This window comes from Mercurialis annua, linkage group LG6 (genome assembly GCF_937616625.2).
Source record: "Mercurialis annua linkage group LG6, ddMerAnnu1.2, whole genome shotgun sequence".
NCBI classification, from domain to species: Eukaryota; Viridiplantae; Streptophyta; class Magnoliopsida; order Malpighiales; family Euphorbiaceae; genus Mercurialis; species Mercurialis annua.
Window position 1 is genome coordinate 40690612 of NC_065575.1, and position 25974 is coordinate 40716585.

General features: G+C 36.1%; 2 protein-coding genes across 3 annotated transcripts; one reads left to right on the forward strand and one right to left on the reverse strand.

The window, feature by feature from the left end:
* The first annotated feature begins 15676 nt into the window (after positions 1-15676).
* On the forward strand, positions 15677-18491 carry LOC126687187 (uncharacterized). 2 transcript variants are annotated; one of them, XM_050381624.2, is made up of 2 exons: positions 15677-16920; positions 18257-18491. In XM_050381624.2, exon 1 carries the CDS (start codon positions 16150-16152, stop codon positions 16876-16878), a length of 729 nt encoding a protein of 242 aa, XP_050237581.2. In that variant the 5' UTR covers positions 15677-16149; the 3' UTR covers positions 16879-16920; positions 18257-18491. The 2 variants fall into 2 exon arrangements, with proteins under 2 accessions (XP_050237581.2, XP_050237580.2); XM_050381623.2 differs by having other exon boundaries at positions 18263-18491.
* LOC126687189 (cytosolic sulfotransferase 15-like) lies at positions 18470-19642 on the reverse strand. The gene has a single exon (XM_050381626.2). The coding sequence runs from the start codon at positions 19568-19570 to the stop codon at positions 18617-18619; it is 954 nt and encodes a 317-aa protein (XP_050237583.1). The 5' UTR covers positions 19571-19642; the 3' UTR covers positions 18470-18616.
* Between the last annotated feature and the right edge of the window lie 6332 nt (positions 19643-25974).

Genomic DNA, 25974 nt, shown 5'->3' on the forward strand with positions numbered 1-25974 from the left:
ATTTTGAGTTTTTAGGTTTCATCTCTACCAAAAAAAAATTGATTGTTTGAGTCGGTTCAGTTTTGGTGGTAAAAAATCTCATTTTAATTTTGGTACAAACTGAACTGAAAAACCAATAGAGCCGATTGGATAGGTTTGCACCGAATGCACACCCCTAAATATACTAATTAGATAGCCTCACAGTTTCTCAGCGTGAATTCATGATTGACTGATTATGATTTGCAGGTCGATCCTTTTCTCAGTGTTAGTGTTGCCCATGAAATTGGTGAAAAGGTTCGTAAGGAAATTCACAAGTCCCATCATGAAATTGCTGAAGCTTTTTTTTTGGTCAATTACCAAAGCAACAAATTTTATTGCCAATGATACGAGATACACCAAAAAACAAAGCTGATCCCAAAGGCCAGGCCTACAACAGCACAAACAGACTCCAAAAACCAGACCAGGCAAAGAAGTCTCACAGCAACTACACACTCTAACAACTGCAGCTATGCTTCATCCAAAACTCCTACCACTAGCTTACATCCACCAACTTTTTGATCCTATCATAACCCTGATTAACAGAAATATTTCTGTTATTGAAAATATTATCATTCCTGGCTGCCCAGATATTATATACTGTGGCACAGAAGCTAATTTTCCTCAACTTAGCATTCTTAGACTTTCCTTTAGTTCTTCTAGAGAAGTAGCAAACTTCTCTTCTCCAAGTATATCCACTCCTACTAATTCTCAGCATTTCCAAAACTTTCTTCCAAATTCCTGCAGAAAACTCACACTTAAAGAACAAATGCTCAATAGTTTCTGGGGCCTTCTTGCACTGGCAGCAATTATCCGAGTCAATTACTCCCCACTTATGGAGCTTATCTCTAGTCTGGATCTTCTTATGCATCACCAACCAGGTTATGAATAAAGGATTTGATATTGTGAGAAGATAATATTATTCATTGATATGAATGAGTTTATATACATGTATCAAAGTGACTAATAAGGGAACTAAATCTGTACATAATTATAATACATAATTAAGGTTGACTCAATCAAATCTCTTGATTGATGGCTGTATCAAAGGGATTCTTCATTATCAGTGCTATCATGCCCCCGCAAGATAGAGCGTCCTTCTAGGATGCCTATCTTGGTCCGATGATTATGGAATTTCCGACGAGGTAGAGCCTTTGTTAATGAGTCTGCCAGTTGATCATTGGTATGAATATGAGAGATGCGTAACTGATTTCTTGCCACCTGGTCACGAACAAAGAAGAAATCTATAGCAACATGTTTCATTCGGCTATGAAAGATAGGATTGGCACAGACATATGTGGCACCTATGTTGTCGCAATAAATGACAGGAGTGCTGGGTAGTTTAATATGAAGTTCCGATAAAAGATGGCTGAGCCAGTTGAGTTCGGCAGCAGAGGAGGCAATCGCTCGATATTCTACTTCGGTGGAAGAGCGAGCAACAGTGTTTTGCTTCTTTGAACTCCAACTTATAGGAGTGGCACCCATGAAGACAATATAGGCTGTTGTGGATCGACGATCATCAGAGTCACCTGCCCAATCAGCATCTGAAAACGCATGAAGGTTGAGAGTAGAATTTCGTCGGATAAGCAGGCTATGATCAAGAGTGCCTTTGAGATAACGAAGGACACGTTTAACAGAGTTCCAATGAAGACTGGTTGGACGATGCATGAACTGAGAAAGTTTGTTGACTGCAAATGAGACATCCGGGCGAGTCAATGAGAGGTACTGAAGTGATCCAACTACTTGGCGGTATTGAGTGGCATCTGTAGGAGCACTGCCATCATTGAGTGTCAAGGTTTCAGTTGAGGAGAGTGGCGTGGACACAGCTTTGGCATCTTGCATATGGGTCTTGTGGAGGAGATCAGTGATATACTTTTTCTGCGATAAGAACAGCCCTTGAGTTGTGGTATACGCCTCAACACCAAGAAAGTAGGTCAATGTACCAAGATCTTTGATGGAGAAGCGGCAAGCTAGTGTGTGTATGAAGTCTTGTATTCTTGAAGTGGATGAGCCAGTGATGATGATATCATCGACATATACCAGTAAGTACATGGTGTGATCTGAACAATGTCGAACAAATAGAGATGCATCGCAAGTGGAATTGGTGAACCCAGACTGAAGTAAAAAAGTGCGAAGCTCATGGTACCATGCGCGAGGAGCCTGCCGGAGACCATAAATGGCTTTCTTCAGTTTGCAAACATGTCTCGGAAATTGGGAGTGAATAAATCTCGGTGGTTGTTCCATGTAAACATCCTCTGTAAGAGTCCCCTGCAAGAAGGCATTATTAACATCTAGCTGGCGGATAGACCAGCCGTTAGTTGCAGCAATAGTTAGAATTAAACGAATAGTGACAGATTTAACAACAGGACTGAAGGTCTCGACAAAATCAATTCCTGGCCTTTGGTGAAATCCTTTTGCAACAAGACGGGCTTTATAACGAGCCACAGAGCCATCGGGATTTCGTTTAATTCTGAATATCCACTTGCAGCCTACAATGTTTTGAGAAGGATGTGAAGGAACTAAGGACCAGGTGGAGTTTTGGACAAGAGCATCATATTCGGCACTCATGGCATGACGCCATTCTGCATACTTGCGCGCTTGGGCAATTGTCGTCGGCTCGTTTTGAGGAGGAGATTGGGTGGTGGTGTGGAGGTCAAAAATGGGTTTCGGTTTGAATATATTGTTTTTAGAGCGGGTTTGGATGGTTTGTGGAGGTGAAGAGATATGGGTTTGTGTATTTACCTGTGACGATGATTGCACGGAATCGAGGTCTGGTCCGCGTACAGAATCAGTGGCTCCTCCATGCATGGTAGATTGTTGGGTAGTAGCTGAATTTTCAAGAATGACATCAGGGGAGTGAGGGAGTGAATTTTCCAATGGTGATGGTAGATTTGAGGAAGGAGATGATGTGGAAGGAGCAATTGGTAAATGGGTATTTAAGATTAAGTGAGGAGAAATGGATTCAGGGGTAGGAGGTAGAAAATCGTTAGTAGGTGATGAGACAGATTGAGGTTGTAGCCAATTTAGGATGGTGGTAGAGATATCAGTGATTGAATTTGCAGTATGCTTTGTAAAAGGAAAGATACTTTCAACGAATACGACATGGCGAGATATATAGATGCGATTAGTTTGTGGGTCTAGGCAAAGATAAGCACTGTTTTCTAATGAGTACCCGACAAAGACACATGGTTTTGATCGTGGTTGTAGCTTGTGACTTGTATAGGGGCGAAGCCAAGGATAACACAAGCATCCAAAAATGCGTAATTTTTGGTAGTTGGGTTCTTTGTGAAAGATGCTGAAATAAGGGGTGTTGTTATTGAGAGTTCTAGTGGGCATTCGGTTGATCAAGTATACAGCTGTTTGAAAGGCCAGTGACCAAAATTTAAGGGGCATTGAAGCATGATGGAGAAGAGTTAAGGCTGTTTCAACTATATGGCGGTGTTTTCGTTCTGCAAGACCGACATGTTCAGGTGTATGAGGGGGTGATTTTAAATGTTGAATACCATGAGCAGCTAAAAGATGGCCAAGTGATTGAGCTTCACCACTAGAATCTGAGTAAACAGTTTTGATTTTAGAGTTGAAGAAATTTTCGACCAGTGTTTTGAATCGAGTAAAGATTTGAGTAACGTCTGATTTATTTTTAAGTAAATATAACCATGTGTACTTGGTGAAACAATCTACAAAAATGATATAGTAGCGATAGTGGTTGAAGGACGATAAATGAGCAGGACCCCAAACGTCGGTAAATATAACTTCTAATGGTTTATTGCATTGTAATGTTGAAATACCAAATGGTAATTTGTGACTTTTGTTACATAAGCAGGCATTACAATGAGAATATTTAGAGTTTAATTTGGAAGCAGGGAGATTGTGAGAGGAAAGAATTTGTTGGAGAATTGAAAATGATGGGTGGCCCAAACGATGATGCCAATCCAATGAGGTAGGAGGTGAGGACAAGGTCATGTAAGTTTGAGGAGTTGTATTGCCATATGTAGTTGACGTTGGCCATGCATAGAGGTTCCCGTCATTCCGGCCGCGGACCAAGGATGCCCCCGTAATCAGATCCTTCACAAGAAAGCAATCAGGAAAAAATTCAATTGAAGTATTATTTTGAGTGCAAAATTGAGAGACGGAAATTAAATTCTGTGAAATGTGAGGAGCACATAAAACATTGCTAAGTTTAAACTGATTAGTGGGTGTAGAGAGAGTGGTGGAACCAATATGTGAGATAGGAATTTTATTACCGTCCCCGACCATAATATCTTCAGTACCGCCATATTCAGAGTGGAGTGACAAGTTGTGCAGATCTGATGTCATATGATGAGATGCCCCCGTGTCAAGTATCCAATTGTTGCGAGGTGTAGATTGCTCGGAAGTCATGTGATTGGCTTGAGGCCACTGTTGAGATCTTGGAGGAGGGCGAGATCTACATGCGCGAGCGGTGTGACCAGTTCTGTCACAAAGTTGGCAAACAAGCTGGGAAGTACCATGGAAGAGAGGAGGTCGCCAATGTTGATGGTTAGACAAGTGGTTGTTATTGGGTCGATGGTAGCCACGTTGATTTGATGAGGAACCACGACTACCATTATTAGTAGAGTGTGGACTGAAATTATTGTAGGAACCAGTTTGTTGAGGGTGACCTGTGTTGGTTGGACTGTTGGTAGTGTAGCCTCGCCCTTTTCGGTTGGAACTTTTCTGATTATAATGTGCTGTGATTGGTGTACCTCCCTTTTTCACTTCGTCACGCCGAAGAACTGACTCTTGATCGAGAAGTTTATCATAAAGTTCTTCAAAAGAAATTGGAGTGTCTCGAGCACGGATTGCAGACGCAAGAGACATGTAAGAGGAGCCAAGACCATTGAGGATGTGTATGATAACAGCACCTTCATCCACTGGGTGACCAATGAGTTCAAGATCGTCAAGTATAGTTTTTATTTCCTGCATATATTCGGCAACTGATTTTCCTTCTAAACTGACATTTGTGAGCGAGTCTAGAAGACTAAGCTTACGAGTACTAGATCGGTTTGCGTAGGCAGCTTTGAGCTTCGTCCACGCTTGAGCAGATGTTTTAGAGCGAGAAATAATAGATTGTGCTGTACCCATGCATGAGACTTGAATGGCATGGAGAATTAGCCGATCTTGTCGAAGCCAAGTGAGGTGATCTGGATTTGGGATCAATTGTTTGGTTGCAGCATCTTCAATGTTTTCTGCTGGACAAGGATGAGTGCCATCCAAAAATCCCATTAGCCCATACCCAAAGAGAAGATTCTCAAACTGAGATTGCCAAGCAGCATAATTCCCACCTTTTGAAAGTTTGATGGGAACCTGTGTTGTGTTAATTGCTACAATGGACGTGGTTTGGTTAGGTATAGGTGTCCCTGATAGAGTAACTTGAGTGGAGATGGGGGTAGAGGAGGAAGAGTTTGTGTCAGAGATATTCGAATTCATGGTCGTTGGTTGAGTTTTGAAAGAGAAGGAAGAAAAAGAAGAAAATGGAAAGCCTGCAAGCTTTTCTTTTACAGCTTTGGCTCTGATACCATAAAGGATTTGATATTGTGAGAAGATAATATTATTCATTGATATGAATGAGTTTATATACATGTATCAAAGTGACTAATAAGGGAACTAAATCTGTACATAATTATAATACATAATTAAGGTTGACTCAATCAAATCTCTTGATTGATGGCTGTATCAAAGGGATTCTTCATTATCAGTGCTATCAATGAACGAGTGTCTGGGAATATTGCCTGCAAACCAAACCAGATGGTGCCAAGGCACTTTCCTGCAACCAATCATTAAATTCCTCCACACACTCCCTGTAGAAAATTTCCCATTGCTATTTAAACTCCAAGTAATACTATCATCAATCTCTGGCTTCACTTGATAGTTAGCTTTCAAATGATCTCAAGCCTCCTTTGTATATTCATTCATAGGATCTGGCAATTGCCATCTGTCTCCCCTCCAACAATCTTTGGCAGTTGCAGTCTTAGGGATATCAGCATCCTTGATGTTAACCTCAGGAAAGTTATCATGCATAGACTTGCCATTCATCCAAGGATCATACCAGAAAGAGAAGCTTTCATACATATAGGTATGACATATCATTTTTATCATTTGATATTGATCTAAGATTAAGCTCAGATGGAGTCCGTTAAGAGCTGCCTGACTGAAAATACAATTTGAGTCACTGACCTGAGAAAAAGCTTGTCAAGAAAAGTTTATATGAAAGAACATGGGAAATAGTAACAAATTGTATAGATTTAACGACGTATTTATCTTGAATATTCTATTGTACACAGATTGAAACCTATATCTTTTAGAGTATTGTGCTTGTCCTAGGGTCAGAGATTGTAGCTTATAATTTCTTGGTGCGAGTTTGCTGATTTGATAAGCAGTATCTTTTGCACAAGTAGTTAGAGATTTTCAAGGAACTTGGTGTTGGCCATTACAAAAAGTTAGCTACATTTGAATTTATCTAAAGTGTTTAGCCTGCAATAAGGATTTTCAAACATATATACCCAAGTTCAGACATTATATAATTCTTGAACCTGAGCCTGAAACCTCTTGGTTCACTCTGATTTAATTTTTCAGATATGAGAAGATAGATGTATTTCTGTTTCTTCCATTTATCCTTCATATGAACTCTAATCTTTCCCTATAATTTCCCAACATGGCTGCAGATCCTGCATATTTAAAATTCCAACAGAGTATGCAGGATAATTTAGAATGTTTCTCATATCAAAATAGAAATATCTCCTTGGAAGACAAAGACATTGCAGCAATTGTTCCCAAATTTTTCTTGTCGAAGTTCTAGGTAAACATTTTGATCGCAAAGTTAGGTTCAGTCGTGAAACCAGTTATTGATAGGTGATATTGTTGAGTTCCATTTTACTGTAATTTCTAAACTTCTGGCACACAATTAGAATTAGAGTGCATTTTTTTCAACTCTCTAGTCAGCCTATGCAACATATTTATTTTTAAGTGCTGAGCTAATTTATGTTTGATTTACAGGAAAAGGAGGTTGAGCGCATTACACGGCACTGTTTGCAAGGCAAAACAATACTAGAAATCCAAGTTTCCTTGTCGCCGGACATATATATAAAGTAAGAAGTAATACCAGCTCGACTTTGCTCGTGATGTCCGTCTTCCGTCTTTATTTTAAAGAAATGATAGTCTCTTATCATTAATGAGACTCACGATAGCTATATATATAACAACTATGTGAGTTACAAATGACTAATATGTCCATAACTATAATACCAATTACAATAATAACTATACAGCTATTACCCCCCTTCAATCTGAGCGTGGTGCAATGACGCCCAGATTGTCTCGTAATTGTATAAACCTTGTTGTAGATAAACCCTTTGTAAAAATATCAGCTAGCTGATTTTCACTATTGACATGGAAAACAACTATCTCTCCCCATAAGACTCGTTCGCGAACAAAGTGTAGATCAATCTCCAAGTGTTTAGTGTGGGCATGATTAACCGGATTAGAAGCTGAATATGTTGCTGAGATATTATCACAATAAATTTCCACTGGCAATTTTATTGCAATAGAAAGCTCTGTTAATAAGGAGCGTAACCAACAAACTTCTGCCACGACTGCTGCCAACGCCCTATATTCTGACTCCGCACTGCTACGAGACATTGTATGTTGCTTTTTGGCAGACCAAGAAATTAAATTATTACCCAAGAGAACACAATAACCAGTTGTTGATCTTCTGGTGTCTGGACATCCTGCCCAGTCGGCATCGCTATAAGCCACTAAACTTGACACGGAAGTGCGATAAAGCTGTAAACCACAAGAAATTGTTCCTATAATATACCGCAAAATGCGTTTAACCTGTTGCCAATGAACTTCAAGCGGATCATGCATATGTTGACAAACATAATTCACAGCATATGAAATTTATGGCCGAGTAAAAGTGAGATATTACAGTCCACCAACTACACTTCGATACAAAGTTGGATCATGAAACTTGACATTTGTTAAAGAATACAATTGTTTACTGTGAATAGGTGTAGCAACAGGTCTAGAATCCGGCAATTGTGCCTTGACTAACAAATCAGCAGCATACTTTTGTTGGGAAAGAAACAATCCATCATTATTAGGAACAACTTGAACACCCAAAAAATAATGAAGAACACCCATATCGTTCATGGAAAATTCAGACTTTAACTTGCTAATAAAACGATTCAAAAGAGTGGCGGAAGAAGCAGTAAGTACTATATCATCAACATATAAAAGCATGATTGCCATCCCCTCTGATGATTGAAAAACAAATAAAGAATAATCAGACTTACAGCCTTTGAACCCAATTTGTTGCAGGTAATTAGTAAATCTGTGGAACCATGCTCGCGGTGCTTGACGGAGACCTTACAAAGCTTTATTCAATTTGCAAAAATAATTAGGATGGTCTGGATCAACAAAACCCGGCGTTTGAACCATATAAACTTCTTTATCAAGATGACCGTGCAGAAATGCATTTTTCACATCTAACTGATGTATTTCCCATCCTTGAGAGAGAGCCATGGTAAGAACAATTCGTATGGTTGCTGGTTTCACCACCGGACTGAAAGTCTCATCAAAATCAATACCCTCTTGCTGATTATACCCCTTTGCTACAAGTCTCGCCTTATATCGTTCGATAGTTCCATCAGCTTTTTGTTTCAATTTGTAAACCCACTTACACCCAATAATGTTGCTCGTCATCTGTGGAGAAGGAACTAAAGACCAAGTATTATTAGACAAAAGGGCATTATACTAGGCAAACATAGCATCCCACCAAACTTTATGTTTGCGTGCTTGGGTAAATGAAGTTGGTTCAAAAGAGTCGAGGAATTCAGATTTGGCTCGGGTAAGAAGAGAAAAATGTCGTTTCGGTTTTAAAATACCATCTTTCTTGCGTGTTACCATGGGGTGGATGTTGGAAAATTCTGGTGGGTCCGGTGAGTGAATAGTGGGAGATCAAGTCACAGGAATCGGTGAATTGGAAGTTGGATCATGAGATGACTTGGAGTTGTTACTTGCATGGGTCTGCATGGATGGGACAATGATGTCACGTGGGCCCAAGTTCGATGTGAGCAAATCATGTGAAGCGGTTGAATTTTGATTAGGAGAATTGGCCAGAATAGGATCACTAATGGTTTTTGAGTTTGAATTTGAAACTTCTTTATCATTTGAAGATAACGAATGATCTGGATTTGCATTTGTTAAAAAAGAAGTTGTGGTTGGAAAGGATGAGATTAGACGTGATACAGGTGAAGATAAATTCAAAATTAAATAATCAGATAATACCTTAACCGGATTGAAAAATTCTCCAAGTCGAAGTGCATCCAAACTCTTGGTGTTATTATCCTGAGCAACAAACTTGAAATTTGAAAATGGAAAAATATGCTCTACAAATGTAACATGCCGTGAGTCCCATATTTTAGATGTAGCAATCTCATAACACATGTAACCTCTCTGATTAGAAGCATAGCCCAAAAAAAAACAGATGGTCTAGCTTTTGGATCCAATTTATTAGGAACATGACTAGTAATGTGAGCGTAACAGAGACAGCCAAAAACTTTCAACTGTGATATATCTGCTTTAACACCAAAAAGTAATTCACGAGGCATAGAGAAATTCAATGAACCATGTGGCAATTTATTTACAGTGAACACAGCAGAATTCATAGCCTCAACCCAAAACTGTGGTGGCATGTGAGATTGAAATAACAAATTCCAAATGGCATTAAGAAGTATCATGTGCGTTCTTTCTGCTTGGCCATTTTGTTGAGGTGTTTGTGGACATGAAAATCTCGCCAAAATTCCATCCTTAAGAAACAAATTTTTAAATTTGTTATTTAAATATTCTCCTCCACTGTCACACTGAAATTGTTTGATCTTCTTCAGAAATTGAGTTTCAATCATCATCTTAAAAACAACAAAAATATCATAAACCTCACTTTTGGTTTTCAAAGGATACACCCATAAATAACCAGAGAAATCATCTAGAAACAAGACATAATATCTAAAGCCAGAAAATGAACAAACAGGAGAATGCCAAACATCGGAATGGATTAATTCAAAAGATTCACTTGTTACATTTATTGAATTAGAAAAAGGAAGCTTGGAATTCTTTCCTAACTGACAAGCATGACAAATAGAAGCAAATTTCTTGGAACTAAAGAGATTGGAATGTTGTTTAAAGAATTGGGACATGACTGGAACACCAGGATGAGCAAGTCGCTGATGCCATAATGAAGAAGACACCTTTGACATAACCATTGCAGTAGGAACAGAGTCAGAAACAGTGGTTGGCAGAAAAGGATATAAGGAACCTCGACTACTGCAACGTAGAACTTCCATCTGTGTTGGTGGATCCTTCATAGAAAAACCAAAAGCATCAAAATCCATTGCACATCAATTGTCATTAGTAAAACGACGAAGGGAGACTAAATTGAATTTTAACTGAGGCACAACCAAAACATCACGTAAAACAAACGTAGAGAAAGAAGTATGAAACAATTTATGGCCAATATGAGTGATCCTTAAAGATGAACCATCTCCAACCTGAACATATTCATCACCCGTATAAGAAGTATAATTATCCAAAATACCTGGATCATTTGTCATATGATGGGTGGCTCCTGTATCAGTTTGCCAAGTAGGTTCCTGTAAATGTAAAGCAACAAAAGGTTTAGATAAATCTTGAGGACAATTGCGTTGTGGACAATACTTAGATGTGTGAGAATATTCATCACAAAGTTGACAGCGAAGTGGAGGTGCACCCAAAACTGAAGCGTTTGAGCCAAATGAATTCCATGGAGTTCTGTTATGGGACTGACTGTAGGATCTGTCAGAGGAAAAATTTCTTGAGTTGGGATGAGAAGTAAAGCCACCTCGATAATTGTAATACCCCGTATTTTTTCTAACTTGTCCCGTTAAGCGTAAACGGTACCTTGGGTTCGTTTGAGTGGTTCGACCACTTAGATTCGCGTTTCGAAGGTTCCAAACCTTTTAAAATGTGTTTTAAGATGTATTAGAAGTAATCTCGGAGTTTGAAACGTTTTCGATTTCAATTTCAAAATCTCAAATTTTCATCGGAGGCAGTAGCATTTCGCGGGCGCGATTCATGTGTCGCGGGCGCGATGGAGGTGTAGCGGGCGCGAAGCATACACTGTTCAGTTCGCTGTAGCATTTCTCTGTAGCGTAGCGTAAACTCACCTAATTCGACCTAATCTGATTTTACACTTTCTCTAAAACCCTAAAACGGCTGTAGCATTTCTCTTAGTCATTTTCTATCATTCCTAAGCCTTTTTCCATCGATTGTAAGTATTTCTAATCCTCTCCTTATGGTTTAATCCATTATTTATCATTGCTATCGATTATAAATTCATTAGCAATCGTATGGATTGATTGTAGGCTGATTTTGGATCCATATTTTCTGAGTTTCTCTTGATTATTGTTCTTAATCCATCTCAAGAGGTTAGTGGCTTAAATCCCTTGTTTTGATTTGTAGAGATTGCTATTTACTCAATTATTTCGATACCTTGGTTAATTTGATTATATTTTCTGTTTTGAATTGATCTAAAATCTGTAAATAATCTTGCTATGTCATTTTTAGTTTGTATTTAGTGTTTGTTTCTTGGGTGGATGGGTGTAATCGTTATAATTGAAAGACTAATCAAATTGTGGGATTTGTAATAGAATATTCTGTTTTTATGATTAAACTAAAATCTGGAAATTTCAAAGAAATGGATCATAGGATATTAGATGATAAACAATATATTGGGTGGCTTTGAGAAATCGTTTAAATGGAATAGTGTATAGTTTCGTTAACATTTTTGAATTTAAATTCTGTTTTGAACTTGTTACTAAAAGCTGGAAATTGTTCTTTGATAATTAAAAAGGTTGTTAGATAAAAACTCCTACCTTGGGTGATTTGAGATAAATTGACCAAAGCTAAATCATAGATTAATTAAGGTTCTACAAAGGTTAAATTCGATGTTTTAAATAAGTAACTTTGCTGGAAACTATTTTTAAAATGGTTTAAAACTTGTTAAAGGAATGCCAGTTCATCTTAGGTTGTGGTTTAATGTAAATTGAGTTGTGAACACTCTCCGCCCCATGTCTCCTGACCGGTGGAGCTCCTGCTCTCGCGGTCCGCAGATGATCTGCCTCCGGGTCTGGGTCTGCCATCCCGAAGCCAGCGTTTCCACGCTTTGTCCCCGGTGGCGGATTCTCGTCTTGCACCCCCTCCCTTCGAGGAGGAGGAGGATCATTCCGACCTTCTTCTCTCGGAAAAGGGCGGTCATGCCGACCTTCGTCTCTCGGTATATTAATATCACGTCGATCTTCGCCTCTCAGCGCTTGGTGCTCTGTCTGGGCTCTGGGTCTTGGTCGTGGTGGGTCATTCCGACCTTCTTCTCTCGAAGGATGATCATCACGAAACTCAGGTCGAGGAGGTGGAGGGTCATTCCGCTCTTCTTCTCTCGGAATGCCTCTTTCACGGAACTCGTCTCTAGGTGGTGGAGGATCATCCCGACCTTCGTCTCTCAGGATGCCCCTGGCGGGAGGATCTCTGTGCCGATGAGTTTCGCCAGAAGGAAATACTGGTGGGTTTATGACAGGAGGTGCCCTGAAACCAGGTCCTTGATTCATCTAAGCCATGAACACCTGCTGGATCTCTTGAGCTTGCAACATTTGCTGATTCAAGTATTCCATGTATTCCTGCACTTGTGCCATTCCTGGGTGAACCATTCCTAACCCACTAGCCCCCGCGGTGGTCGTGACAGCCGGAGTTGCCTCAGTTGAGAAACTGAGCTGGGTAGGAGTTAGCATATTTCTCAAGAAACCTTGCTGTATCTGTGGATTCGGGGTCTGAACTCCGGGTGGTTGCATATTCCAACCTCCATGCTGGTTGGCAGGAAAATCTCTCATTCCATACAAAGGAACCATCGGTGGCTTGCTTCCGGATGCACGGGTCACCGCCTTGAGTATGCACCGGTGGGTTTAGATCTGCACCCACTGATGGCTTTCCATCAGAAACAATAGATTGTTCTTCGAACCCAGTTAACTCTGGAGTTAATCTGACCGTGTCTCCTCCGGATGTATTCAGCAGAGCTCCTCCATTAATGATTTGTTTTTCTTTGTCCACCATTTTCACGCAAGATCATAGAGAAAGAAATAGAAAAATAGCAACACCAGACTGTGGGGGTCACAGACGGCGCCAAGTGATAAATCACCAAATGAGATTCGAGCTCTATGAACCTGCACAACAGTAAACAGACAGAGGTCAGAAGGAACTCTGGTGGGGTCACCGGACGTTCGCTCCGACGCTCAAGTAAGATTTGAGGTATATGAAGAAAAAAAAAAGAGAAAAGAGTATTCAGAGTAGAGAAAAAGAAAAGTTACCTAGGGTTTGTCCTTAAACCCCTTATTTATAGTTAGCGTTTAAGGACAAACCTTGCCTTGCTGGCAGGCTGTGACTCGTGTGGTCCTGCAATACGGTTATGCCTAAGTGGAGGGCGTTTCCGTATGGTGCGCAGGTTGTTAGGTGTGTCAGGTGGAGGGAACATTCCTCACGCACCTGTCAGAGGATCTTCTGTGGTCCCAAGATCTGGTACACGTGAATGTGCTCGTGGACCGGAACTCGGAGCTCGGTCAAGGTCTGGAGCTCGGATTGTTCGGATCCCGCTTATCTATTTCTAGTTTCTGAGTTGGGTGTATCTCGAAGCTCGGATCGTCTGTACCGAGCTTTCATGTCTCTAGTCGAGAAGCTCGGACAAGCTCTTCGATCCGACCTTATCTCAGGCACGCATCTCGGATGATGCTTGCGTGTTCATCGATCCGGTGACCTCCAGGTCGCATGGTCTCTTATTTAGGAGATGGTCGGACGCCGATATCAGGTCGGTGAAATGCTTGACTTAGCAATGTTCGTTCTTGGCGAGGTTGCTTCGCCCCTACTAGATGTGCTACGTTATCATTTAACTTTTAAAAGGATTTGTAGGTATTAGTCTGAAAGAGAAAATTTAAAACGTAAAAATAAAACAAATTTGGTATTTTTCTAATGGAAAAAAAAAGACACTTTAAGAAAAAATGTAGAGTTTTTTTTATTTAAATAGAAATAAATTAAAAAGTACCTCTTAGAGTCGCTCAATTACCGGCTATACTAGGTGAATGCAGCCAAAAATATGGCTACTAATCATCCATGACTCTTGATTTTTGGGGGTTCGATCACAAAACCCTGTAATATTTAAAAACGATCACAAAACCCTTTGATTTTTGTGACGGCGCTCACAAAACCTCCTGAGGACAAAATTACCCCTAGCTCCGTTATTTTTGGTCAACTGACATTGTTAAAAAAAAATCAGACGACGCCACGTCAGGAAAATGCCTTAAAAATATCAAACACCCAAAATGCCCCTAATTTAATTTAGAAAAAGACAAAAAAAAAAAAACCAAACCAGCCCAATCTAATCTAAACCATTCGACTAACCTAAAAACCGACACAACCACATCCAACCACCGCCGGAAAATTTTCCGGTCATCTTCTCCAAATGAATGGTGACCGGAAATAACTTTATATTCAGTTTAAAAATATATAATTTAATATTAAACTAAAAAATAATTATTAAAAAGTTGTATTCATGAAATAAAATAACTTCTAATATATTTTTGTACTCAGTATATGAGAAGCGTTTAATTTTAGTAAATAATTAAGTTAAGTATTAGATAACACTTTTATGTCTCACATATAAATTAAATAAATATATTATATTTATATGCAAATATATATATTTCATTAAAAAAATCTCTCTCATAATTAATATTCATATAGAATGTATTTTAAATTTCATTAATTATTAAATAATAAAATTACTAATTATCTGATATGAAAAGAGGTTGGTTTTCTTAATTTTTTTATTAATTATTAGAATTAATAATTTATTAAATATTATCTATTAGATAATTTACTGTAGATAGTTTTATTCAATCAAATTTATTCAATTAAATTTTACTTTTTAACATTATTAAAATAATTGCAAAACCAATATATCAATTACTGTTGTGCTACTAGTTTTTGAAAGCCATATTTTTAAAACTAAACCTATCTACTTCCAAATTTTGGACCAAATTAACACTGATTTATATTAATTAAAGACCACAAAATGTTAAATACGTAAAAAGAATAAAATTTTATAAATCACATATAATATCCATATATAAATATATTTTAATATAGAAATACTTTTTCATAATTCATGAATATTATTTGATAAATTAAAATTTATACATAAAAATTATACAATCTAATATTGACTAGGAATATATTGAATAAAATTATTTAATATTGGGTCACCTAAAAAGAGTGCATGGAAGAGGAAATTAATATAGAAGAAGAAACCAATAAACTTTAGCTCAAATAGTAGAAAACTGCTAGGTCGTGGGTTCGATTCCTCCCACCAGCGCTCCCCCTCCCAAATTATAAAAAAAAATATAGAAGAGGAAAATAAATATTCGACGTTGAAGGTTAAAATTGAAACAAAATTAGATATAAAACCAATAAGGAACTCGAGAACTCGAGTACAAAAGTCCTTATTTACATAGGAGTCTAACACCTAAATATTACTATTAAAGCAGCCCTTCCTTGCACAAAAATACTATTGCTTAAATATCCTCCGGCGGACTATCAGAAGCAAGCATGGAAAGCGGGCAGAAGTTTGAAATTGATCGCTATGCCTTAGATGACGATGATGTTGCAAGGCTCGGCGGCGATTTAATTGTTCATCTTCCATACAGTATGAGCTTTAGCAGAAGATTCTGATGTAGATTTTGATTACATTTGGGTGCCGAGGTGTGTTGATCATTTACAGAATATGAATTTGTTTAAGACGAGGGTCGAAAGAAATTGCGCCGAGGAAACTCTATGTAGAGTTGCTCATGAAAATACGTTGCCGTATGGGCCAAGAATCCTGGATTTGTATTCAATAATCCTGAAGCGCAACAAACAAGTAACTGGCAATGGAGAAACTGTGTGTTTGAAAGGTAAACTAAAAGGTGTAATTGAAATCAAGGACTACCCTGAGTTCCGTTGGGACATAAATGCTGAATTGTCTGGTGAAGGAGATGAAGATAGATGCACGCTTACCCTGAATGGTCCCAATTGCCCTCTCGGCTCTTCTCGTGCGATGGCTTCTCGAGGATTGGCTTTGCTCTCACTCTGGATGATCAACCTTTATTTCAAGGTGAGTACCCTGATGATTACTTTTATGAGGATGAGAAAGTATTTGGTCCTGGTAACAAAGTTAGTAGAGGTTTTTTTGCGACTGAACCTAATTGGCTAGCTGTTCCTTATCTTAATAACCGTCTTATCGAGATCCGAGTTTACACGGGTGAGAAGTGTTATGCTCGTTCCCGCCCGATTGTTTCTCCGGTGCAAATATTTGCACGGTTTGCTGTTATGCAGCCTGGACTAGTGGCCAGCATTAAGATTAAAGTCAGGAATCACCGGCACATCACCACCATCTCTGGTTCTATCTACGCTCGACCTTGCTGTTTCACCCATCGAATCCCCCTTATCAACTCCCTCGAGAATACCGAGGTGGCTGAAGATGGGACCATTGCGCTGAAGAGGTCATTTGTGGCTGTGTCATCACATGCCTCTCTGGTCATTGTAGCCGATGGGCTGCATGATCAACTTGGCAACCGTGTTACTCTCTGTGCCAACACTTTCTTCATTCCGGCCAAGGAGGCACCGTCCGAGGCTAGGATCATGTACGAGCAACCAGGGTCCGAGTCTAACATTTTAAATGGGCGCCTCCAAGCTGAGGTCGAATGGATTCCCCATGAATTTGACCTTCTATAGGATGTTTATTATTTGGTTGCATGTTTGTTCCCAGTTTTAAAAGTAAGTGTGGTTCGGTTTCTTATTTGACTTTCCCTTGTTGTTGCACTTTTTCTGGTTGATGTGAAATAATGAACATGTTCATTTGATTGGCTTGCATACATATATTTATTCTTTAGGATCCAATACTTATGCCTTTATGGATAAAATCTATTTGGCAGAAGCAAATATTCTGGGAACATATATCCAAAATGTTTTTTTGATTGTTTTAGTAGGATTGCTAATGAGATTCTTTGTGGTACATTTTTGTTAAAATGGCTAACAAATTATGGTGGGGATGAGATATCAACTGCTGAATCACTCTCGAGTAAGTTTGAATCTCAACAAACACATGAGATTCTTTGCGGTACATTCTTGAGTTTTGTGTCAAATCCAGGGCTGATCTGTGTCAAATCAAGGGCTAAATTTTGTTCTTTTTTCAGTGTTGTAAATGCATCGTATGTGTTTGTTGAATTGCCTAGATACACTTTTAGCTTGTTTCCGAGTTACATATATATACATGGGAAATAAGTCTGGTGATAGAGGCATATATTTATTTTTGCTGTGTGGAAGTTTTTCTTGTTTAATTTCTTTATTCAACCTAAGTGCTAGTTGTTTGCTTAAATAATTTCTTGGAATGTTTGCATTTAATATTGCTGTATCAGAGTTGAAATGATGCCAATGATGATATTATCCAGCTGGTTTTAGGTCTAGTAAGGGGTGTAATCGAATTGAGTCGAGTTCAAACACTGCCAAGTCTCGAACTCGATCAACTTGATTCAATTATCTATAAAATGTTTTAACTTTTAAAACTAGATTCAAAATTTTGATATTTAAATATAGATAATATTGTAGTTGTAAAAGGTGAAATAGTAGATTAATTAAAGCTCGATTTAACTTACAAGTTTATCGAGTCATGTATTTTGATGTTCGACTCGACTCGGTAATTAATTACTAGCTCAAATTTGACCTCAACCCGATTAATGTCGAGTCAATTTTGAGTATTTTTAGAGTTAATTCTGAATCACTCTCGAGTAAGTTTGAATCGGTTACACCCGTAGGTGTAGTGAAGTTTAGATCCCTAGGTGCAGTGGCATAAGCCACATCACATGACATCGATTGATTTTATTGTTTGCTTCGGTTCACTTTTTAGCATAAACGCCATTCATTGTGTTATGTTTTCTCTATGTCGGTTGAGTTTTAACTATATTCTTGCACCTTTTTGATGGTTCTGAAAAACTCATAAAGTTTTGTGTTGTTATCAGTCTGCAACTATTGCAATGTCTTTTTCTTTGGAACCATTTTTTTTGTTTCGTTCTATCTATGGCCGTCTCTGTTTCATGTTGTGATTGATCCTTAGTTTCAGATTGCAGGCAATGGTGGACTGTGCATCATTCTCATGTAAAATGAAATTCCCTGGAAGATTATTCAGCTGCATTGTCTTTGTCAATATATTAGACATCAATTAATCCTAAAAACTAAGCATAGGTCCAATAAACGAAAACTGTAATTGCTTTAAACTTAAAGCTGTTATGTTCTCTATCAACTAATGTAAATTGGCAATGAGCAATAATAAAATTCAACAGTTTCCTCAATCTTTTATTGTTCAGTCTTGTAATTTATCAACTCTTCATTCTGAACACAAACAGTTACAGAATTATTCTGAATTCAAAAACTTACATAGACATTGGAGAAATACATAAGATTTATTCATATCGTATCAAGACAGCTTGAAAGACAAACCAGATCCGCTTAATTTTTCCTGCATCACATTCTCTAAACGCTGCTTCAACGACGGATCACTCAAATAATCCGCCCAACCCCCTACCTGACCTTTCCTGAAGAAGGCCGTGTGAGGATAAACCTCCAAGTAGCTGCCACTTTTATTCACCTCAAGTTCCTTCAAACTTGTCAAACTACACAGCTTCGCTATTTCCTGAACGACCCCTCGTCTCTCCTCTTCCTCCGAAAAAGGGCATCCAACAAACTCCGCAATTCTCTTCAACTCACCAGCAATGTCATCCTTCAAATCCTCATACTTCAAAAACAACACCTTTTTCTTCTTCTCCAAGCTTTCCTTCCAGTACCCTAGCACATGGTCCCAGAAGGGTCCAAACGGAGCAACTCCTTTAAAATACATCTCAAACGACTCCTCAATGGAATTCTGAGCCTCGCTCGACTTGATTTCAGCAAGATGATGACAAAGAGAGACCGCAGCGTCAAAAGGGTTGCGGCAGATGTAAACAACACGAGCACCAGAGTGTTTTATAGACTCCGGCAAAGCTGAGTAAGGCATGTGAGTGGAAAAAAGCCGAGGAGAAGGAAGTGTAGTGAGATCAGGAACACCATTCTTTTTAGCAAAGACCTCATATTCTAGAATGGGTACGAGATGGTGAGGGTTTGACGAAAGCAAAGGGGTGGTTGAGGAGTCATAACGAGTACGGTTAACAATGGAGAAGGTGAGAGCTTTTAACCAGGTGGTGCCGCATTTTGGAACGGAGGCGACTATAATATCTTGGTCTTGAGCTTGGAAGTGCTTTTGGAATGAAATTATATTGGGAATAAATTTGGTTGAGCACCAAAAGTTTTGATATAAGCATAATTCTGTAAGTGACAACAGCCCAGATGCTTTCGGAAGGGAAGAGATTAATTCTTCTTCTTCTTCATCAGCCATTGTTGAATTAGATGAGTAAAAGTTGAATGAAAGGCTGAGTTCTGGTTAAACTTTAACCAAGTTTTATATTGTATATTCAGTTTGTCCGATCTCAATATGCTTTAATGACTTATCTTTTTTGTCCTCTTTTGAGTAAATGACAATAGCTCCATTATTAAGCTCTCTATGGGACCACTGCCACCGCCAACAAATAATCAAATGAGTAGTACTATATAACCCTTCTTTTTAACCCACCTTTTTTAACCCACCTGACGTGACAACAAACTAGTGGATGCATTAAAAGTTGTTTTTTGAGATATACACTTTTGGAGGGTAATTGGACGAATTAAATGCTGTCACGTAAGGAGGGACAATAAAGGAGGTACAAAATGGTGGGTTAAATAGCATTTTCCTAATCAAATATTATTAATTTTGATTAATGACTTATTCTTATTCATAATAATCTTTTTAGATCCGCATATATTTAAAATTCAAACTTTAATCCTTCTTATTTAAATATCTATTTTATCCTTCCGTATGTTTTTAATATTACTCAATTAATTAGAATATTTAACTAAAAATATTAAATTTTACTTTTTTAAACAATTAAAATAAAAATACATAATTATTTTCAAATAGTAGCAGTTTATTCTTACTATAAATCAGAGTGGAAAAAATAATTATGTATTTTTATTTTAATAGAATTTTATTTATGGTAATCAAAAAAATATTACAATTTATAATTGATTATTTATAAAAAAAATTACATTATTTAAGTTAAATTCATTTAAAAGCCTATTCTAAAACAAGTATTTGAAACCAATTATATTAATAGTTTTATAATAATCAAATAGTTTATTTTCTTATTTTTATAGTTTCATAATAATCAAATAAATTATTAAATATATAAATTAATTTTAATATTTTAATATTATTAAATTGATTAAATATTAAGAAAAATATATTAAAAAATAATTAAATGTAGATATTATAGAGTGGATACAACTCTGATACATTTTTGATACATTTTAAATACATTTCTAATACATCTCAGGTATATTACATAATTATTGATTTATTATTTAAAAAAATATACAGTTAAACGATGCGTAGGTGGGTTAATTTTTCATTTCCAAAATATTGGATCGAGAAAGTAAATTAGATGTATAAAAATTGGAGTTTAATTAACCAAATTAATTAAACTTTTTAATTGCTATCTTTTATTTTTATCGATTTAATTAAATCAATCGACTAATTCGATCGGTTAGTTTTAATATTTATACATCTCTGATACATAATTTATACATAATAGATATATTTTTAATGTACTTTAAAGATATATCGCTGATACATAATTTATACAAAATATATACATTTTGTACTACATAATTTATGTATAATAGATACATTCTTGTTTTTTGAGTTGTATATATGTGTATCAAAAATGTATAGTAGAACATATCTGATACATTTTTCATATATCTCTGATCATAATTTATATATTTTTAATACATATTTGATTCATCTCTTATATATTTTTGATATACTTATTATCAGTTTGTAATTTATGCTATAAATAAATGATATATATTTTTTATATCTACATAATAAATAAATGAAAGGTTCAAACTTTTGTAAAATTTTCATAAAAAGTTTGACCTTTTTTTATTATTTGATTATTTTTTATAAATAGACAGAAAAAAAAATAAGAGTACAGAGAAACAGCAAAAGAGAGTAACATAAGAAGTGAACTGTTAATTTTTTATTTTGAATGCTTATTTAGTATAGTTACAGTAGTTTATCTTATTTTATATTCTAATTGCTTTATAACTTAATACCAATTAAATAATTATTTTAAATGTAGTTAATTAATAAACTACAGGTATTAATTAAGTATTCTAAGGGTAATTTTGTAAATGAGCAATATTAATTGATTAAAAATGTTATTCTCTTTTGTAGTGGATTTATATAGTTATACTGTATAATTGATTAAAAATGCGAAAATTCTAGTCTTTGCATGTTTGGAATTTAGTAACTGACTCTATATACATAATTACATTAATTAGGTTAAGTCTTTTAAAGTATACAATTAATATATAGAGATAGGTGTAAATAAATTTTTTAGGCCAAAAGACTTGTTGCTTACATTAATTAGTTTAAACTTTTCAGAATATGCAATTAATATATAGAGATAGGTGCAAATAAAATTTTAGTTAAACCTCCAAAAAAATATCAAATTTTTGCAATTTTTATCAATTATAACCAAATCTTTCAAAATTTGCAAATATAACCCGTTTTTGTATATTATGTTTCTTTTATAGCCATTTTGGAATTGATTTGGATTTTTATTGTGATTAAATTTTTTATTATGACACAAAACGCAAAGATTTGATATTTAATTATGATTAGATCTTTTTTAATCTTATATAAACGGCTGTCATATTGAACAAAAAATTGGTTTGATTCGAATTTGGTTATGAAAATAACATAATTTGCCAAAACGGGTTATAATTACAAATTTTGAAAGGTTTGGTCATAAATGATAAAAATAACAAAAGTTTGATAACTTTTTAGGATTTGGCCTAAAAATTTTATACTTAAAAACTTGTATTGCTTCAAGTTTATCACTTTGTAGAGCATTTCGAATCAATTGCATGGAACTGATATTAAACATTCAGAAAATTTTCTTAATCAATGATTTTAAGAAATAATTAGCAAACGCGGTGAATTGCATATACGAATTAATATAGTAATTATTTGTTCAAATCAAATTCAATGTTTCCTTATCCTAATAGTATTTAATTAATTATTGTAGTGACCATAAAATCTATTATTAATATAAATTTAAAAAAACTGTCGGATAGATTTGCATGTCCTTCCCCATCCGGACTTTTATATATAATATAGATATACACAGACATACACATGCTTTTGTCAACAAGAATACATCAGTTGTCATATATTCATTGGTCTCAACTTTGATACCGATCTTTTTAAATGCTAATGTCACAATAACCAGACTCGACCGCAGGATCGAAATTGTGTGAATAACTGTTATTCACAGTTCATAAAAGTAATTTCGATTTATAGTTATAGGTGGTTTGAAAATTTATAAAAGCTATAAGTTAAAATTAAACTTTAATAGAGAAATGAGATAATTATGAGTGAAAATAATATAAAACTGAAAACTGTGGGAGGATAATAAAAATTAAACATATTGAAATTTTGAAAAAATGAAATAATAAAAAGATGATAAAAAATATTAGAGAACCGAGACTTGAGAGATAACTAAAAGAATAGTGATTACTGAAAGAAAACTTAAAAAGGCAAAATAAAAATTAAGATAAATAGATAAATATAATAAACAAATAATTATTGATAAATCACACCCGAACAGCTCTTTATTCAAGGAGAAAACATAGGTCAGCATGAGCATCGATAGAGTTCACTGGCTTTCCACTCCGTCGTTCAAGTCAGTTTAGTGAAGTAAAGGACAAAAGAAAGAAGTAATAATTGACTGTGAAAAAAAGAGTACTTTAGAATTTTCATCATGAATTATATACTTGACATGTGCAAACCTTCTTCTCTTCTCTTTTTAGTTTCCATTTTTTGTTTGTCTTAGATGGCCGATTTAGTTATACCTCAAGTGGTGTGTCAGATGCATGCTACGTAGAGAACCTTCTTGTGTGTTAGAAGTTATTTGGTGGTCCCCTCAAGATTGTTATATATGAATGTTGGCCGAGTAAAGGATAATCAACCAGCTTTCTAGTATAATCTTATATGTTTGATATCTCGGTTGAGTGGACAGGAGAATGGGTTTTGCAGATTCCGAATTATTAATGAGTTTATTAGCTCTGAGGTGTTCATGTTTTGATATCTCAACATCACCAGTGAGCTTCTAAGCTCCGGGTTATTTGTATGCATGGAGTATCGAGTTATCCACGTCTTAATTAGATTACATCGTTTGATTTAGTGGCACTTTATTTTGGCGAGGTTGCTTCGCTCCAAATATGTGTTATTACTATGTTGTCAATTTTAATTTAAAAAAGTAGTCACAATTTTAACCTAACAAATTTTTGATGGAACTAACTAACGAGTGGCGTTATTGATCCGTTGGCAAAGTTTATTCAATCTGTTCAAAATTATCTTCCATCATATTTCAAAAAGCGTTGCCTTTATTCCATCCCACATCGGCAATCGATGATACAAACCTCACTAACATAAGCAGCTTCCCAAGTGAAATTAATCGCCGGGCCAAGTAACGAGGGCTTGTCACCTGATGTAGGGGCATTAAAGGTGGACTGGATAAATGTTGGGCCAATCAGTTTGGGCTTAATGAGGCTAGTGGGCCCTTACCTGCTTGCTAGAAGCCCAAAGAGTAACGCATGGCGATCGCATGAGTGTAGTGGCCCAAATTGAGATTATGGGGTAGCGAAGCACGTGCATGACCCATAAAGTTGATGTCTTTGAATGGTTCTAAGACAAGCTGGCTTTTCAGAGCAGCAGCAGATATGCGCTCTCTTCCTGGGACTAGACCCACCAGCAGGTACCTCATTTCGCCCATTCCAATTGGTCTCAACTTCAACGCCAACCTTTTCAAATCTCACTTTTTAAAGTACAAAAAGAACATTAAATAATTTAATTATTTGATAGAGGTATTGACAAAACAAATGCTAATATTTTTGTTTTATAGTAATTTAATTTTATTGTTCAAAACGGCACAAAATAAATTATAATATTTTTTATTTTTGCTAGAAAAAATAAGTCCGATAATTACAGATTTTTATAATTTTAACTCGCTACATTTCCTTTTGATTTTGAATCCTTTCTCATAATTTTAACTAAGAAACGAAACAAAAAATAAAATCCAAAAACAAAATTTTAAAGTCGACACTAGACAGATAGAATTTAAATGTAGAAAATTTCATGACACTTGTTTTTTTCTAGACAAGTCCATCTTTTTCGTGCTCCACTTCAACTATACTTCAAATGCTTCCTTAAAACTAGAAAACTTTGATTAATTTAAGATATTGAATCTGAAGAGCGAACATACTGAACAACTCCGAACGAACCAAATAACTCGAATAATCAAAAATATTAGATGTGAAGAACGAACAAATCAAATAACTCGAATCGCTAAGGATATTAGATATGAAGAACACACGAACATACCAAAGTCTCGACAGATTTAGAAAGCTAATCATACTAACCAAAATACCAATATAACACACCAAAAACAGTTACTAAAGATAAAATCCCAAGACTGAGTAATATTATTCAGAAAATTAAAATAAAAATACTTGGTATGCTCAGATAGAGAGGGATAAGGTGATTTTCCAATCGAAACCAGGAAACCACCTCATCCCCAGTTGAACTATGAAGAATTTGTGATGAAAAATACGAAATTTAGATCTCGGGCGCTTATGGTTAGGAGAGCACCGCTTTATTTTGTATAATTCACCCTTTAATTTTTAATCTTATGTTAGATCATTAATTAAAAAAATAGTTAACTATACAAAAATATTTGGGTGTTATATTTTATCTATTTGATGTTATTGATGAAGCATGAAGCGGCGCCAACATTTCCTAAAGAGAGAAAGTTCGATTTTCTTCGATTATCATCATCTCTTATCTCGTTTCTTTCAACGTTTTGCTGTTTATTTGAATAAATTACTCTGTTCTTTGGAGTTTTGGTGTGTTCTATGTGTTCTGTTCGTGATTTCTGTATGTCCTTAATTTGTTCAAGACTTTCCAGCGTTTGTTTAAACTTCAGCTTCACGTTCTTGAAGATCTAAAGTTTTTTTTCATCGTTCGAAGTATCTTAGCAGTGGAACAAGCAGTTAATAGAAGTTATGAGGTATGATTGGTGTTAGGAAATTCTTCACACTAGAATTCATCTTATTTTTAGCCACCTGTTAAATTTATATCTTTAAATTTCTATTTTTGTTTCGTTTCTTTTTGTAGATAAATATAAGGTTTCAATTGTTTTTTTTTATTTTTTTTATTTTGATCTACGATGTATTTCGACGGTAAGTTGCAATCTCTTAATCTATCAGTATTACTACTTTTTGACAAAAAAAATATTTTATTTATTTATATTGATTATTTATATCATTGCATCATTACCAAATAAAATCAATTCTCTATTAGAATAGTACTTGCAGTTAAAATTATCCACCCACATCGAAAATAGATGGTGCAAACCTCACAAATATAGTTCAATTTTCCAGTGAAAATCAGTGCCGGGCCAAGTAACGCGGGCCTGTGACCTGAAGTAGGGGCATTAAAGATGGTCTGGATAAGTATGAGCCATTGTATTTGAGTCAGCTGAGGCTAGTGGGCCCTTGCCTGCTTGCCAGATTCGAGTGGAGAGACTGCATGGCGATCGCATGACTGTAGTGGGCTCGAGTTTACTATGGGGTGTG